At 37.3% G+C, this 15,913-nt stretch overlaps 1 protein-coding gene across 3 annotated transcripts in view; it reads right to left on the minus strand.

The window, feature by feature from the left end:
- LOC149065040 (ATP-binding cassette sub-family C member 5-like) overlaps nt 1-15,913 on the minus strand; it is a 60,581-nt gene that overhangs the window by 29,252 nt on the left and 15,416 nt on the right. For all 3 annotated transcript variants that reach the window (XM_089254556.1, XM_089254554.1, XM_089254555.1), the window contains exons 9-11: nt 12,432-12,516; nt 8,416-8,564; nt 2,544-2,651 (exon numbers count right to left, since the gene is read on the minus strand). In XM_089254556.1, coding sequence (XP_089110682.1) covers nt 2,544-2,651; nt 8,416-8,564; nt 12,432-12,516 — 342 coding nt within the window. The remainder of the gene's footprint in view (nt 1-2,543; nt 2,652-8,415; nt 8,565-12,431; nt 12,517-15,913) is intronic.

Below are 15,913 nucleotides of genomic sequence, written 5' to 3' on the forward strand. Positions count from 1 at the left end.
TATAAGCTCTACAGAAAGATATTTGTTGTTTCCATAGTAACAGGGATGTAAAATGGGAATTTGTAACAGGAAAAATTATTTTTTAGCAGCATTTATCAGTTTTGCCGCACCTTAAAATTTTGGCAGTAAATAAAATAGTTTTTATACACAGGGTGGGAAAAAAGTCAATAGAAATTTTAAAAATTCATAAAAACTGGAAAAATAACCAAAATAAATAACAGTGTTCAGGGTTAGCATCGCTAGGTCATGGGAATTTTTTTAAGATAGAGGGAAAAAAAACTAAAAAAACTACCGATGGGTGGCGCTGATGTACACAAGTCAAAGAGAAGATACGCAAATAATGAACAAAATGCCTCTAAATCATCTTTTATAGCAATATGCGTTCCCCATTACCACCATACAGGATAACTTTTTACTTCAAAAAACATTGTTAGCCCAGCTCAGAAGAAAGGAAGAAGGGGGTGCTCCCCCCTCTTCCAAAGGCACAAAATACACTGCTCAAAATAATTAGGGGAGCACGTGGTTTTAACAAAATTACGCAAAGATGTATACCGATAAGTGACATAAAATGAATCATCCATAATTTAAAGCCTAGCAGGAAACGGAAGAAGAAAACTTCATATGCAAATCAAAGTTCATGACGTCAAAAACCAGAAAAAGGAGATAAGGGCAGAAATCGGGATGTTGCAGAAACGTCTGTTTTACTGCCGTAACTGTGAAATTTGATTGCGCAGTATTTTTTTTTTGAGACAAGGTGACTTGAGGATGTCTCAACAACGTGATTTACCGGAATCCATGGCATGGCGTGTTATAGGCAGACTGGAATCCGGGCAAACACAACGTAGTGTCGCGGACGCTGTTGGAGTCGCCAGAAGTGTTGTTGCAAGGCTGTGAAATTGATTCCAAGAAACAGGAAATGTTAGACGTCGACCAGGGCAAGGTCGGCCATGCGCCACCACAGCAACTGATGACCAGTATATACGGTTAACAGCCCGTCGAAACAGAACAGAGAATGCTACGCAGCTGCAAAGACGGTTGCTCTTGCCAACAGGACAAAGGGTGTCCAGCCAAACAGTATGTAATCGGCTTCATGAGGAAGGGCTCTATGCACGTAGGCCAATGGTCTGAATTCCGTTGACCCCACGCCACCGTGCGGCCCGAAGAAGATGGGCTGCTGAACATCGAGATTGGGAGCAACATGATTGGAGCCAAGTGCTGTTTACAGACGAGTCCCGATTCGGTCTGGAGTGTGACACCCGACGTGTTCTGGTATGGAGGGACAAGGGCATTCGAAATAACCCTGCATTCGTTCGTGAAAGGTCACAATACAGACGAGCTGGTTGGATGGTATGGGGTGGAATCAGCATAGGCGGACGTACGAACCTGCATATCATTCGGAATGGCACTTTGACGGCCCGAAGGTATGCAGACGAGATACTGCGACCTCATGTCATCCCTTACGCTGGAGCCATTGGAGATTCCTTTGTTTTCCAGGATGATAATGCCCGACCGCATAGAGCTCGTCTGGTGGAGAACATGCTTGAAGCTGAAAAAATACAGCGTATGGAATGGCCAGCGTGCTCTCCTGACCTGAATCCAATCGAGCATGTTTGGGACATGCTCGGACGACACATTGCTGCGCGACCAAGGCCGCCTATTACTGTCTGAGTCTTGCAGATTGCACTTCTTGACGAGTGGTGGAACAGTATTCCCCAAAGTCTGATCGATAACCTCATCGCATCCATGGCAAACAGGTGTGCAGCAGTCTTAGCTGTTCGAGGAGACCACACGCCCTATTAAAACTCATGCATCATGTCTAAACAGTACTTTTTTTTATCGTTTACATGTAACCAAATTGTTGCCCTAAATCATCTTTTCATGTTTTTTCCATATTTTCAAAGAATTAAAGCTTAATTCCAAATTTTTTAACGTCTTTTTTTCTGTATTGCGCATTGATACGCGTGTACTATCCATTGTATGCCAATACGTGGCTGTCTCGCACGGTTTTCTTCACTTTTTTGCTTGTTCCCCTAATTGTTTTGAGCAGTGTACATAAAGATTTCTTCTAGAGAATAAATCTTTTTTTTAAATCATGAAAAAATTCTGAGACACTTCTTGATATTTATATTTTTACATTCTCTACAATATCAACAAAGGAGAGGCTTTTAACAAAGAGACATTTTAACACATGATATTTTAGATTTATAAAATGATTTGAAATATAACACTATATATAAACTCATTATAGCACCAAAATTCTTTGGCGCGGATGGTGGCGTTAAATTGGGGCACGACTGTACTTTTAGGCAATGCTAAATCACTAATGCTGACAAAGAAAAAGAAAGCTCAACTGAGGTGAGTAATCCCCACAATATTGCCTTGCTGTTAGTATTAAGTATTGATTGGTTTGTAAAGCAGTCAGATTTTGGCACTTGTTTCTATGAGAAACGTACATGGTGGGAGAGAAGAGCTGAAAAATCATACGAACACATTGCCAAAAATATAGACTGAAACTTCAAGACACTAGCTTCTTACATACTCACCTGAAGCCTAGACATGGCAACAAACCCATTGACCACACTATTCACTGCGACTGGAAGACTCAGTATGCCAAGACTTGCAATTGTGTTGATAAAAGCCAAAGTAAATGCCTGGAATCCATAAACAATACATTATTTTTCAATCAATATATTTTATTTTTTCAAGAAAACAATATTACACAAACAGGAGGGTAAACAAAATCGCCAAGAAGCCGACTTGGCTCATACTGGCAATCACAGCACTATATAATAGATATTTACAAATCATTCAATACAATTATAACAAATAATAATGAAATCATACATAATAAATGAAAGGGGAGGGGAGAAAATACTGTGCATATAGTTGAGGTGGCAGTTGTGGTGGGAACAATATGCCAATGGGTTATATGAATTCTTAATATAAATTTTTACAAGAACTAAAAAAAAGGTAATAATTTTAAATAAAGAAGAAAAAAAGCTTGAAGAAATTGAAAACGAATTTGTTGTGAAGGTGATTAGAATTAACTTGACAAGGGCCTGTTAATTTCAGACAAAGAAAGAAATTCAAATAACAGGGGTGATGAGGTGAATATTCTAACAGAATTGTTCTATGTCAGTGACATAGAGATATTTTTAAAATATTTTCTTAAAGGTCGGTATAGAAGCTGATGCATGACAAAACCAGAGGGGCACGCGAACTGAGAGGAGGCACCGACCCAACCCATATTTACCATCAAGGGAGTGCTGCAGTCAGGTGAGGGAGTACGACTTGCAGCCAAGACAGAGGAGTTACTGACATCACATACTCGCCCTCACGAGAGTGCAGCAATCAGACGAGGCCACACAAATTGCAGCCTAGACGACGACAGACCTACGACTACTGAAGACAGATGCCGACAATTGAACTGATGTGGAAGCTGGACAATGTAAAAACATGGATGACTGTGATTAGCTGATCCACTGTGATTCGAAATTTTATATTCATTATTGACAATCATTAGATTTAGATTACTAATAATCATTCAATTAACCGATGATTACTAGATTCTTTACGAGATGGACTATATGGCATCATCGTATAATCTTATGATTTTGATTGCCTATTGGTGTTTATTTTTTCGATTTCCATTATCTGTTATATAATTTCAGATTGACAATTGTTTTTATATATATTTTATTTTTCGTTGCCTTCGTCTGAGGCGACAATGTCTTGTTGTTTATAATAAGACTATCTGGATACACCCATCCTTCAGGAATGCTTTGATATCTCTCTGAGATGGGAAGCGGGGTGTGTCCGGCCTTCAAAGGTCATATCAAAGGTATAGAAGCTGAGCTCTGATTAATTACATTGGGTGCTCAATCAATTATTAAAGAAATTTGCAACAAGATAGGTGAAGTGTTTTTTTTTATTGTTTTATTTATTTTGGAGGAATTAGGTACATGTTATTATATCTTGGGGAGGATCTTAAGGTGTTAATAGGTAAATAAAATAGGTTTTTTTTTTTTTCAAAATTAGGATAGACTTGAAAAAGTAAAGGTGTCATAATTGAAGGATAATTAATGAACGATAAAGCTCATGAATTGATGATCTATTAGTGATTAATCTGATTACTCTTTTTTGAAAATAAATCAATGGGTATAAATTTGTAATATAGTCGGAACCCCAAACTGATAATCCATATAGCAGATGAGAATGAAAGACAGCGTAATACAAGACCAATAGAAATGATGAGCTGATATAAGGTGTGAGATAGTAAAGTCTGTAAATTATATACCACAGTTTGGAATGAATATGGTTTATGTGTGATTTCCATTTTAGATTTGAATCAATGTAAACTCCTAGACATTTGATGGTATTAACCTGTTCGAGATGAGCACAGTTACAGGGAGCAATAGTGCAGTCGTAATTATGAATGATAATATTAATGCTTCGTTGGAGATCAGATTACAAGGAAAAATTAATGTACAGTAAAATTTCGATAAGTTGTCACTTCAAGTTATCCAAAAATTATGACGGCTTAAGAGGAGTGACGACTTAAGCGGATTTCCATCAGTTTAAATGTGCAATGTTATGAAAATGGTATAAATTTAAAGTAATATGACATTTATTAAAGTATGAATCAAAATAACAATATTAATAAAATTTATAGATTGCAAAAGAAAAAATAATAGCAGTTTTTTATCTTTTATTACTTAAATTATTGAGGTGAAATGTACTGTACACTTTGATTTATACTAGCAATTTTTAATTTAGACTAACAGAGCCACTGTTGGAATAGGTGACTTTTCTTCATAATAGAACTCTCTATCACACATTAATTTTACATATACATCAAATTTAATTTTAGTGTAATTTCATCAGTAGTTCATGACACAACTACAAAGTAATCTCAAACACTTTTGACTTGGTGGAGGGGCCCCGGGAAAAGTAAACAGAAGACCTCAACTTGGGAAAGAATGTCTAATTTTTTTCAACAAAGATAATTTTGTTTAAATTTCAAGCCCTAATTCTATGATTATTTATTATCCCTGCCCGTTGCACTTTGACTTGGTTAATTTGATTCTTCGATTTACATAATTTTTGATTTCCTTGCACTATATGAAATCTTTGACGAATAAATAAATTTTGGTTTTGCCGGAGAGGCCAATGTAAGGGGGAAGTCCTTACATTGCTTCTTGCGACAGAGCTTGGGTGTCTCACGGTTTGTCCATTTTCTCCAATGGAGCCCAGGCAGAAATGAGGTCTAGCTTGAACAGCCCCCAACGTTCCAAAAACCTTAGTCGGCAAATGAACTTCCCGAGCGTAACTTTCGTTACTTAAACTGTTCTGTTTGGGTATATAGGATTTTATGGTGACTTTTAAGCATATGGCAAATCTGTTAACAAGCTCTTTTTTTAATGGGAGCCATAAAAATAGTCTGTTTCTGTTCCTCAAACCTTTTCATAGTGACGACTTAACCGAAATTAGCGACGAGTAAACGAGGGTTTAATAACATTGTGGTCTATGAGAGCTGGAAGGGTCTGAAGAAAAATGACGACTTAACCGGAGTGACGACTTAACAAGGTTTTACTGTATTTAGTTTTAGTAACATTTAGTTCAAGACAGTTGGCAGAAAACCAAGACTGGTTTTGTTTGGAGATGAAGAGATTTTACGAAGAAAATTCACATTTCTGTACATATATATCTCCCTCTAGTGGCCTAATGTCATTCACGAGCTATTAGTTAATTCCTGCAGCCATCCATGTACGGAGCCATTCAAGGAATAAATACTCAGTTTCCATAGATCAGGGTTAGAGCATTCATCTGGCAAATGAGAAACTGGTTATATTTATAGATAATGATTTTAGGAAGAAAATTAATTTTTGCTTTCAAAAGGACTTGAACCCTGGTCTCTTGTTCGCTGGACGAGTGCTATACCTCTATGTAAAAAGATAGAATATTTCCCCCTTAGAGTGTAAATACCGTAGCATATTTTAAGATGTATAAGGAGCCCTTTTTTGCCAAAAATTGGGTCTTAAAATAGGAGAGGTCTCTTACACACGTGTGAATTGTATTATAGATATATCTTTTCAAATTTTAAGTCTGAAAAATCAGGGGGGTGTTCCTTATACATGTTAAAATACAGTATATGTTGAATGGCTTCATGCATGGACAGTGGCAGCAATCAAGTAATAGCTTAGGAGCCATTCAAATTACACATATGCTCCAAGGAAGAAATAGTTTATCTGTTTCTATAGCTTAGAGGTAGAACACTTGTCTAGTAAATGAGAGACTGGTGCTATAGCTATCACAATCATTCAATGTGGGGTCCCGTCTAGTTTAATAATAACAAATAGGGGGAAAAGTTAAGTCCGGCTTTTGATGTTTACACATACCAATACATGCACAATACCTTTATTTCCTCCATCATTCAACACTCTTTACTTTATGGCCACTTACAGGCCCCTTTGAAGATTGTGTAATACCGTCTTGTGTAATCTTCTTCTCTAATACTAGAAACCTATCCCTTGACCATTCTTCTGACTTTTTCTTTTCTCCCTCTCTCCTTTTCTTAGTTTTTTTCTTTTTTCTGTACAAACCACCCATAGAAAAATGTTACTACCAAATGCATGGACAAGGTATCATAGATCATGGGGTAGAATTGACAAATGATGGTAATTTCAATATTAATTAGAATATGCATAATTCTCATCACCCAATAGAATGATCTTTTCTTGAAATCAAACTACCAATGAGAAAAAGGCGGGGGGGGGGGGGGGGAGAGGGAGTTGGTTTCAATTAAGACTTTTTGATTAAATATTATTGAAAATTAACACTAACATGATTTTTTGTTTCATGAGTTATCATTTGGTATTTGAATGTGTATCAGACCTCAAGGAACCTGGGATAAATATCTTGACAATTGTATACATATACACTGAAGAGCCAAAAAAACTGGTCAACCTGCCTAATATCGTGTAGGGTCCCGCAAGCCTGCAGAAGTGCCGCAACACGACGTGGCATGGACTCGACTAATATCTGAAGTAGTGCTGGAGGTAATTGACACCATGAATCCTGCAGGGCTGTCCATAAATCCATAGGAGTAAGAGGGGGTGGAGATCTCTTCTGAACACCACGTTGCAAGGCATCCCAGATATGTTCAATAATGTTCATGTCTGGGGATTTTGGTGGCCAGCGGAAGTGTCTAAAGTCAGAAGAGTGTTCCTGGAGCCCCTTTGTAGCAATTCTGGACGTGTGGGGAGTCGCATTGTCCTGCTGAAATTGTCCAAGTCCGTCGAAATGCACAATGGACATGAATGGTTGCAGGTGATCAGACAGGATGCTTACGTACCTGTCACCTGTCAGAGTCGTATCTAGACCTATCAGGGGTCCCATATCACGCCAACTGCACATGCCCCATACCATCACAGAGCCTCCACCAGCTTGAACAGTCTCCTGTTGACATGTAGGGTCCATGGATTCATGAGGTTGCCTCCATACCCGTACACGTCCATCAGCTCGAAGCAATTGGAACCGAGACTCGTCAGACCAGGCAACGTGTTTCCAGCCCTCAACAGTCCAATGTCGGTGTTGTCGGGCCCAGGCGAGGCGTAAAGCTTTGTGTCGTGCAGTCATCAAGGGTACACGAGTCCGAAAGCCCATATCGATGAGGTTTCGTTGAATGGTTCGCACGCTGACACTTGTTGATGGCCCAGCATTGAAATCTGCAGCAATTTGCGGAAGGGTTGCATGTCTGTCACGTTTAATGATTCTCGTCAGTCCCATTCTTGCATGATCTTTTTCCGGCTGCAGCGATGTCGTAGATTTAATATTCTACCGGATTCCCGATATTCACGGTACACTCGTGAAATGGTCGTACGTGAAAATCCAAATTTCATCGCTACCTCTGAGATGCTATGTCCCATCTCTCGTGCGCTGACTATAACACCACGTTCAAACTCACTTAAATCTCGATAACCTGCCATTGTAGCAGTATTAACCAATCTAACAACTATGCCAGACACTTGTTGTGTTATATAGGCGTTGCCGACCGCAGCGCCGTACTCTGATTGGTTCCATGTCTCTTTATTTGCATACACATGCCTGTACCAGTTTGTTTGGCTCTTCAGTTTATATTCCTCCAAGGGTCAAATAAAACACCAGGGTTCATATCTCTGTGGAGGCAGAGAGAGAGGAACTTTCTTCCTAAAATCACCATCTCTAAATATAACCAGTCTTTCGAGGAATCCTGTATTAACAAGTGAAGAGGGCATCTTTCTCTACAAATATAATAGTCGTCATTATCGATATAGATGAAAAAGTAATGTTTGATCATTTAATAATTAATTTACTTGAGATATTAAAAAAATTGAATTAGAATTTAGTAAATGCATCCACATTGCCTGTACTTACTTCCGCAGGTGTGAGATCATGGCCGGACAAGGTATAGGTAAGAATCGTTACTATAGTAACAATAACAGAGGTTTTTGCTGCAATGGAAGAACTCAGAGTATGGAGGTACTGACATTTTTCTAGCTGACATCTTTCTGCGCTTCTTGCATCTAAAGGGAAAAAAAGAAGTTTCAGAACAATATCATCTTCCATTAATACACAGATACAAATCAGTTGTGTCATTTTAAAAAATAGTTAATACTCATAACAATGATTGAATGTGATATCGACCATTCCATTACAATGATCAGTATGATAAGTTTTGAATGTTTTCCTTTTTCAGGCCATGTAATCAATCTTCATCTATTATAACAGACTGCAAAGATCTTTGTAGGGACTCGGTCAAAGCCAACCACTGAGTCAGGGTCGTCAACAATAGGATGTTAGTTTTTGAACGCAATTGTGAATGGATTGTTGTTGTCAGAAGTATGTTTTTATAGTCTTTTATTTTATCGTATAATATTTTGGTAAATTAAATATTTTTATACAAGCTATCACTTCTTCCTTCATCGTTCCCACATCCTTCAATCCTTTATGACGTCCAGACTCAGTTGTCATCCTTTTTTTTTTGGTAGAAAAATTCATAAAATACATTCTTGGGTATATTTGGCCTATGGTATTATAAAATTTGGTACAATGGCTTGTGTAATGAGACACAGTGGGATGCTTGATACATATTTGTGTGACTACAACTAACCCTCCTCCCCAAATTTGAGTTCAGAGCTTTTTGGAATCTGGATTGAAGAGAAAGGGTATGAAAGATTCTGACCAAGACATAAGCACTCCAAAGCAGAACATGTCAAAATCTGTGACGTACCTACGTACCTCGCAAAACAATCACTTCTACTGCAGAACAAAGTGGAAGAATTTTAAGGAAAAGCGTATAAAACACTATAATAGTGATTTTTACAGAAGAATATGGTCTTGTGCTCCACATTCAACGCCATGACAGTAAGTAACAGCGGAAGCAGAATGGAAATTGAGCGGAAGAGCGCTTGGGATCGAGTGGGTCACCAATTATTGTAGAAGGAATGAAACGGCTAAAGGTAACACTTCTTTTACAATTCAAAGATAATAATTAAATTACAATTCAAAGATTAATAAAACATTTATTACACAACTAAAATTATAGAATCTACAAGAATGTATCGATACAAGCGGACTACATGACTGTCTGGTTTGAGCAGCCAAACGTAAGTCAAGTTCCTACATCGAGCAGGTGCGCTTTCCCTATTATGCAGACAGCACCATCCAATGGTGGACGCTGTTGCCACAGTAACATTTCCATTCAGCAGAAGGATCGTTGTAGAATAATGCCAAACATTCTGCTTTGGGGCATAAGAACACATCAATCCACAGATATTCATGATGAATAACTTTTTTCCAGATAAAAGAAGAATATATTGATAATTGGACTCCTGTTCCCAAGCTGAAAATCAGCATTCTTTCGATAATATTCATTCAAATAACCGCAGAGTGATATCTATGGGCCTTTTTCTAACCATATGCATTTTCATTGCTACTGCTCACATTGCAAAAAAAATAAAAATTATGGAATTTATTTTATCAAGATGTGAGTTTTCTATTTTCCCTAAACTTTTGATATAATGAGAGTTTTCCATCAAACTAAGGGGGTTATAACGCATGTGGACTATGTATACTTGGCTGTTCATAAAACTGGTATCACTGAAAACAATGGTAAGCATATTTTTGTACATGATAGCGGTCCATAAACTGTCTCGCTTTGGGAAATACACGTTACGAAAAATGACCTCTCGCTATTCCATTCTTAAGATTTTTAAAAGCAAATGGGAAATATTCAAACTCAAGTGAAGAACAAGTATGAATCTACATTTTGAAAATGATCTAGAATAATACGAAATTTTCATAGAGAAAATTTGAAAATATTTTGTAAATTTCAGCCATATTTAGGGTGGCAGATGTCCTGGGTTTTTTTCGTCCTGTCCTGAAAAAGGCTTTTGGGACATCTGTTTGTCCTGGTTTTTGCTTGCATAATGAAATAGAATTATTTCCAATATTTTTCTAATTTAAATTTTTTAGCTATGTTAGGAATTTGCTATTTCACTGTTATATTTTTACCATGTTAATACTGTATTGCATTGCTGATAGCTCTTATTGATCTGACAGTATACTTATTACACACAGTATACCACAGGCCGCTGTGGTGGTCGAGTGGTTATAGTGACGGACTCGCGATGCGAAGATCCGGGTTCGAACCCCACAGCGGTGGTCGGCTGAAGTTGGTTTTCTGTGGTTCCCAACTTCAAGGCGCAAATGCGAGCCGATCTCTCCCCGTTAAAAAGTCTCGCCACAGAGAGCAACAGTCCTACACCGATAAATCATTCAATCATAACACTTCACTCACAGTTAGAAAAACTAGTGGCAGATGGCAGCACTACACATAACAAGCATTACAGAGAAACAACAAAAACTTCACGTCAGGTTTCACTACACATACACGCACATTCCCGCATGTACCGATTCGTTGGGGGTTCCGCGGGGTGCATGTGTGGTGTAGCAGTAGTAGGTAGGGTAAAAAAGGGCTCGGGGATCCATGATGTTCTTAAGTCAGCCACCTCGTTGGGCAATTTGCCTGTTGTGGCGTTGTATTTGTATTGATTGCAGTGATTGGCAGCAAGTGACTAACAGAAATATGAATTCAGTTTTGAAGGAATTGTGGCCAGATTGCTTTGCATGCAGAAATGTTGAGAAAGTTGACACTGAGATCATAGATGATGCAGTAAAACCCATCTTAACCCCAGACTCCCTTTTTTACAGGGAAATTTTCTTTTTCCTGCCAGTGTCCACAAAAGAGAGGTTTTGCAGTGTTAAAGAAACTAGGCATGTCCCACTTTTGCTCCAACATGGGATATGAACCCGTTATCTTGTAATGTTGTGATTGTCTCTTCTAGGTACAAATGTTTTCAATGTTAATCTAATGATTGCAATCGGCTTTAAATTATGCACTTGAGTGTAAAGCACTGCTGTGAAAGTTTACACTAAAAATATTTGGAGTCCTCGTAATGAATTAATCAATTATACATTGATTCCTATGGGGAAAAAATTAAAAAACTTTTTGTTTCTGAACAATTCAGTTCATGATTGGATTTCCGAAACAAATTACATACCGTAAGTTTGTAAATTAAGGTTTGACTGTTCATAGAAGCATAGACATTAGAATATGAGACTCCCTTCCTAGTAATTTATGCACATGTGATGTAATGCATCTTGCCCTTCATGGCATACTCCCTTCAATCACGTTTGTACAGGACATCTGACAATCATGGCTCCCATCCCAATGTTTTACTCATTTTTGGGTCTGTGTAGAAGTAGTGTGATAATATTTTTATAATACATTATTAGTTTGCAATTAAATTTCTTTTGCAATTTTAAATTGTAATGCCCACCAGATGAGAGTTTTGTAAATGTCTCGGTTTTTAACAAGAATTTCCAGGATTTTTTTCCGATTTTTTCAGGAACCTCATTCAGTCACCCTAGTCATATCAATAATGTAATTGCTAATAACATGTCATATTAATAATCCATATAAATATAATACAGTTGGCATATGTACTATTTGTAAAACTGAACAATAAGTTCAAAAATTGGAAGTTTGTTAATTGGAAAGATGTTCACTAAGAAATGCAGGGCTGTAATTCGAGGGGGGGGGGGGAGCAGGCAACTGCCTCAGGCAGCGAAATTTCGGGGGTAGCAATTTTAGGTGAGAACAAAGAACATTGTAATAAAATTATCAAATTTTATAGTTGTGGGGGGCAGTGAAATAATGTTTGCCCTGGGTGGCAAAAATCTTAGTTACGGCCCTGAGAAATGTCATATTATTTGGGACAGATTACTAGTTTGTAAAAAAACGAGTAAATAAAATCTTAAGTTTGAGGTTTCATAAAATTAAGTGGCAACTGTATGATGAAAGTTACAACAAGGCATAATAAGCTAACCTCTCACTGCTTCAATCAGCATACTTTCCCATGCGTAAAGCTTGATGAGTTTTATATTATTCAGGAACTCCGTCATCAAGGAAATCTGGAAAGAATAAAAATAATTACATACTTCTAAAAAAAATGTGCTTCTCATTAAAAATTGGCCATTCTGGATTGAAGGTTATTGTCTGTTTGAGTTTGTCCTCACCATTTATCCAACACTAAGGGTTGTCATCTTCAGAAAAAAAAATCACTAACTGAAACAGACAACAGCCTTCAAGCCAGAATAGTCAATTTTCCTCTAACGATGGCCGCAAAAACCTTATCAACTACTTGTGCTTACAATTGCTATAAATCCTTTAGTACTTTAGTACAGAGGTGGCCAACCTTTTTCCAAACCGTGATCAAGATCGTTTTTGATCTGTGCACCACTCTACAAATTTTAACACCCAGACCATACGTCCTGTTTTTACAGGATGTGAGTACTTTCTCCGTTCTTACAAAATATTATTCGGCTGTCCTCTTATTTTCTCAAAAATATTCACTTTGTTTCTTTTTTGAGTTCTAAATTGCTTTTATTTGCGAGTCATAAATTCAATTACCTCAATGTAGATTATGCATACGCTTATATCAGTAGCAGTTTATCTTACCTACACCATGTTGGGCACAAACCAGTGGTATCTTGAAGCATAGGGCCTCAAAAAATGAGATCCGATTGAAATTTGAGAGTGTGTACGTAAATTTATAGATAAGCATTTTTAGCCAGGTAGGGCCTCAGAAAACTCACTTGGCCCAGAGCCCTCCACGAACATAGTCCTGACTGGAACCCGAGAACTCAGTTTGCTTGTCGTCCCCCCAGCAATAAAGTTTGTAAGATAGCTTAGCACCCCCTCCCCCTTTCAAAAATTCATGGATATATAATGTAATACTGTTATATGCAATGTTGTGCAGACAATCCTGAATCTTGTACACACAGGATGTCCAGCAACTATACTCAAAGATGAAAAACTGAATAGAGAGAAACACATTGAATAGAAAATCATCACATAATTGCTATTTTAAGACTACCTATACCATACTAAATATAGGTTTGGAGCCCTACAAGACCATCATTCGTAAGAAAATAAATGTCAAAGTTGGAGAGAATTTCTTTGACTGAAAAATGGAATAGAATTTCTTTAATCGTTGAAAAGCGTTAGAGTACCACTCCTGATGCTGTGGCACACATGTGGTGGATTGGCCACCCCTGCTTTAGTAGAAGAGGGAAAAAGCGCATGATCTTAGAAACAAATGGATTTTCATTTGGAAGAATTTTGATTTCTTTCAAAGCAGTTGAAAAAAAAATGATAAAATTGCACCAAAAAAGATTCGAAAAAAAAAAAAATGTATTTGATATAAATTAAATATCGCAAGGGTACATTAAATTATTGCTCTCATCAACAAATTTGCATCATCACTTTCATAAATAGCAATCAGAAAATCTATTCTAATTGAAAGGTATTGGAATTTTTTATATGAAGTGGAGTACCACATATACTCATGTATAGGATGAGTAGATTTGTTCAAAAATTTGTTTCTAAATTGGGTAAATTAGAGAAAAGTCAGCTTAGGTGGATATATGTATAGGATGGTAATAAGGCTTTCTCTGACACTGTCTCGCTCCTCAACTGTAACAATGGCTTAAATCGACAACAGTTTATGTAGCCTAGATTGTGTTCAGTTAAAAAGTTTAAAAAAAAGGCTTAGGTAGGGAGGGGGTGGGAGGTTAGCTTATTTAACCCTTTCAGATCCAGTCCTAACAAATATGGGATTGAAAAATAAGATTTTCTGGATATTATGACGAAACAAATCTTTGGAAGCACCCCTGTAAATACACCTCTGAGTACTGATACACTGTAATGGTACATATAGAAAAATGTTTTAATATTTCATAAAGTATTGACCAAATAGCTTGGAGAAGGAAAACATTTCGATTATGTTTTAATTGCATCATTTATTTGTTGAAAATATAGGCCAAATGTGTTTCCTCTAAATTTTTTTTGGTTGATTTTTGGGGAGAGGGTTTATACGCAGTTTTTAATTTTTTCACCGTATTGGTGATATTTAAGTGGGAGAAATCACTTATGCACGAGTATATATATACATGTAATACAGGGACATAAACCTCATCTTTCCTCTTACACGAGTCCTTCTTTTCCCCACCTTTTCTACTTTTAACACCCATCTCACCCTTCACCTAATCAGGGACCAACAAAAACTGATTGTATTTACCCTCCCCCCATAAACTACCTTTTCTTCCCGTCATCCAACTTCACTTCATCATGTCGCTTCAAGCAGATCAGATGTAGATGAGAGAGAGTTTTTCTGAAGTCGATACTGTCATCAGTGTTTCAAAACTGGGAAAGTTTGTTTTGAACTTTCGGCAGGATATTTTGATTTTTAATCAGTTCTATGGGCGGGTACCACAAATTATTTGTGGACAGCCTTCCCCCCCCCCACTCCGAGAGAAACCCTTAATTTCCTTAAAAAAACATATTCATTATTAGATACTTATCCAAGCGCACACACACACTAATTATTACTTTTCCAAATACACTCATTATTATTGCACCCAAGATACTTTTTTTTATATACAAACATCTCATTATTACTTTTTTTATACACAAACATCTCATTATTACTTTTTTTTATACACAAACATCTCATTATTACTTTGTTTTCTATACAAACATCTCATTATTACTTTGTTTTCTACACAAACATCTCATTATTACTTTGTTTTCTACACAAACATCTCATTATTACTTTGTTTTCTACACAAACATCTCATTATTACTTTGTTTTCTACACAAATACACTCATTTTTAGATAAATTTTCCACACAAACTCATTAGTACAGCGGTTCTCAACCTGTGCTCAGTGGAGCCAGGGGGCTCCTTGTGCACTCTCCAGGGACTCCGCAGCCAATCGAGAAAAATAAAAAACAGTAAAATTAAAAAAAAAACTATAACTATTTTTAAATAAAAAAATAAATCAATAACTCTGATGAATAATTAAAAAATTGGCCGCTGTGGTGGTCGAGTGGTCATAGTGACGGACTCGAATCGCGGTGACCCGGGTTCGAGCCCCACCGTCGCCACAGTGGTGGTCGGCTGAAGTTGGTTTTCTGTGGTTCCCAACTTTGAGGCGCAAATGCGAGCCGATCTCCCCGTTAAAAAGTCTCGCCACAGACAGCAACAGACCTACAAACAGTACAAATATTCAGTCACGACACATCACTCACTTCACTTCTGAGATATAGATGGCAGCACTGAAAAATCATACACAACACTTGATACGCTCTCAGACTGTTAGGTACACACAATTACACTTCCGGCACAACTCACTAGGTAGAAAATTGCCTATGGCGATAGACCTGAGTTGTGCTCGGTTAAAAAAAAAAAAAAAAAAAAAAATTAAAAAAATTGGCCTATGGGGCTCCACCATAGAATTTTTTTACT

Source organism: Pholcus phalangioides, unplaced genomic scaffold, assembly GCF_987345545.1.
Source record: "Pholcus phalangioides strain wild (caught in Gottingen) unplaced genomic scaffold, Ppha-v1.0 ptg000041l_1, whole genome shotgun sequence".
Taxonomy (NCBI): domain Eukaryota; kingdom Metazoa; phylum Arthropoda; class Arachnida; order Araneae; family Pholcidae; genus Pholcus; species Pholcus phalangioides.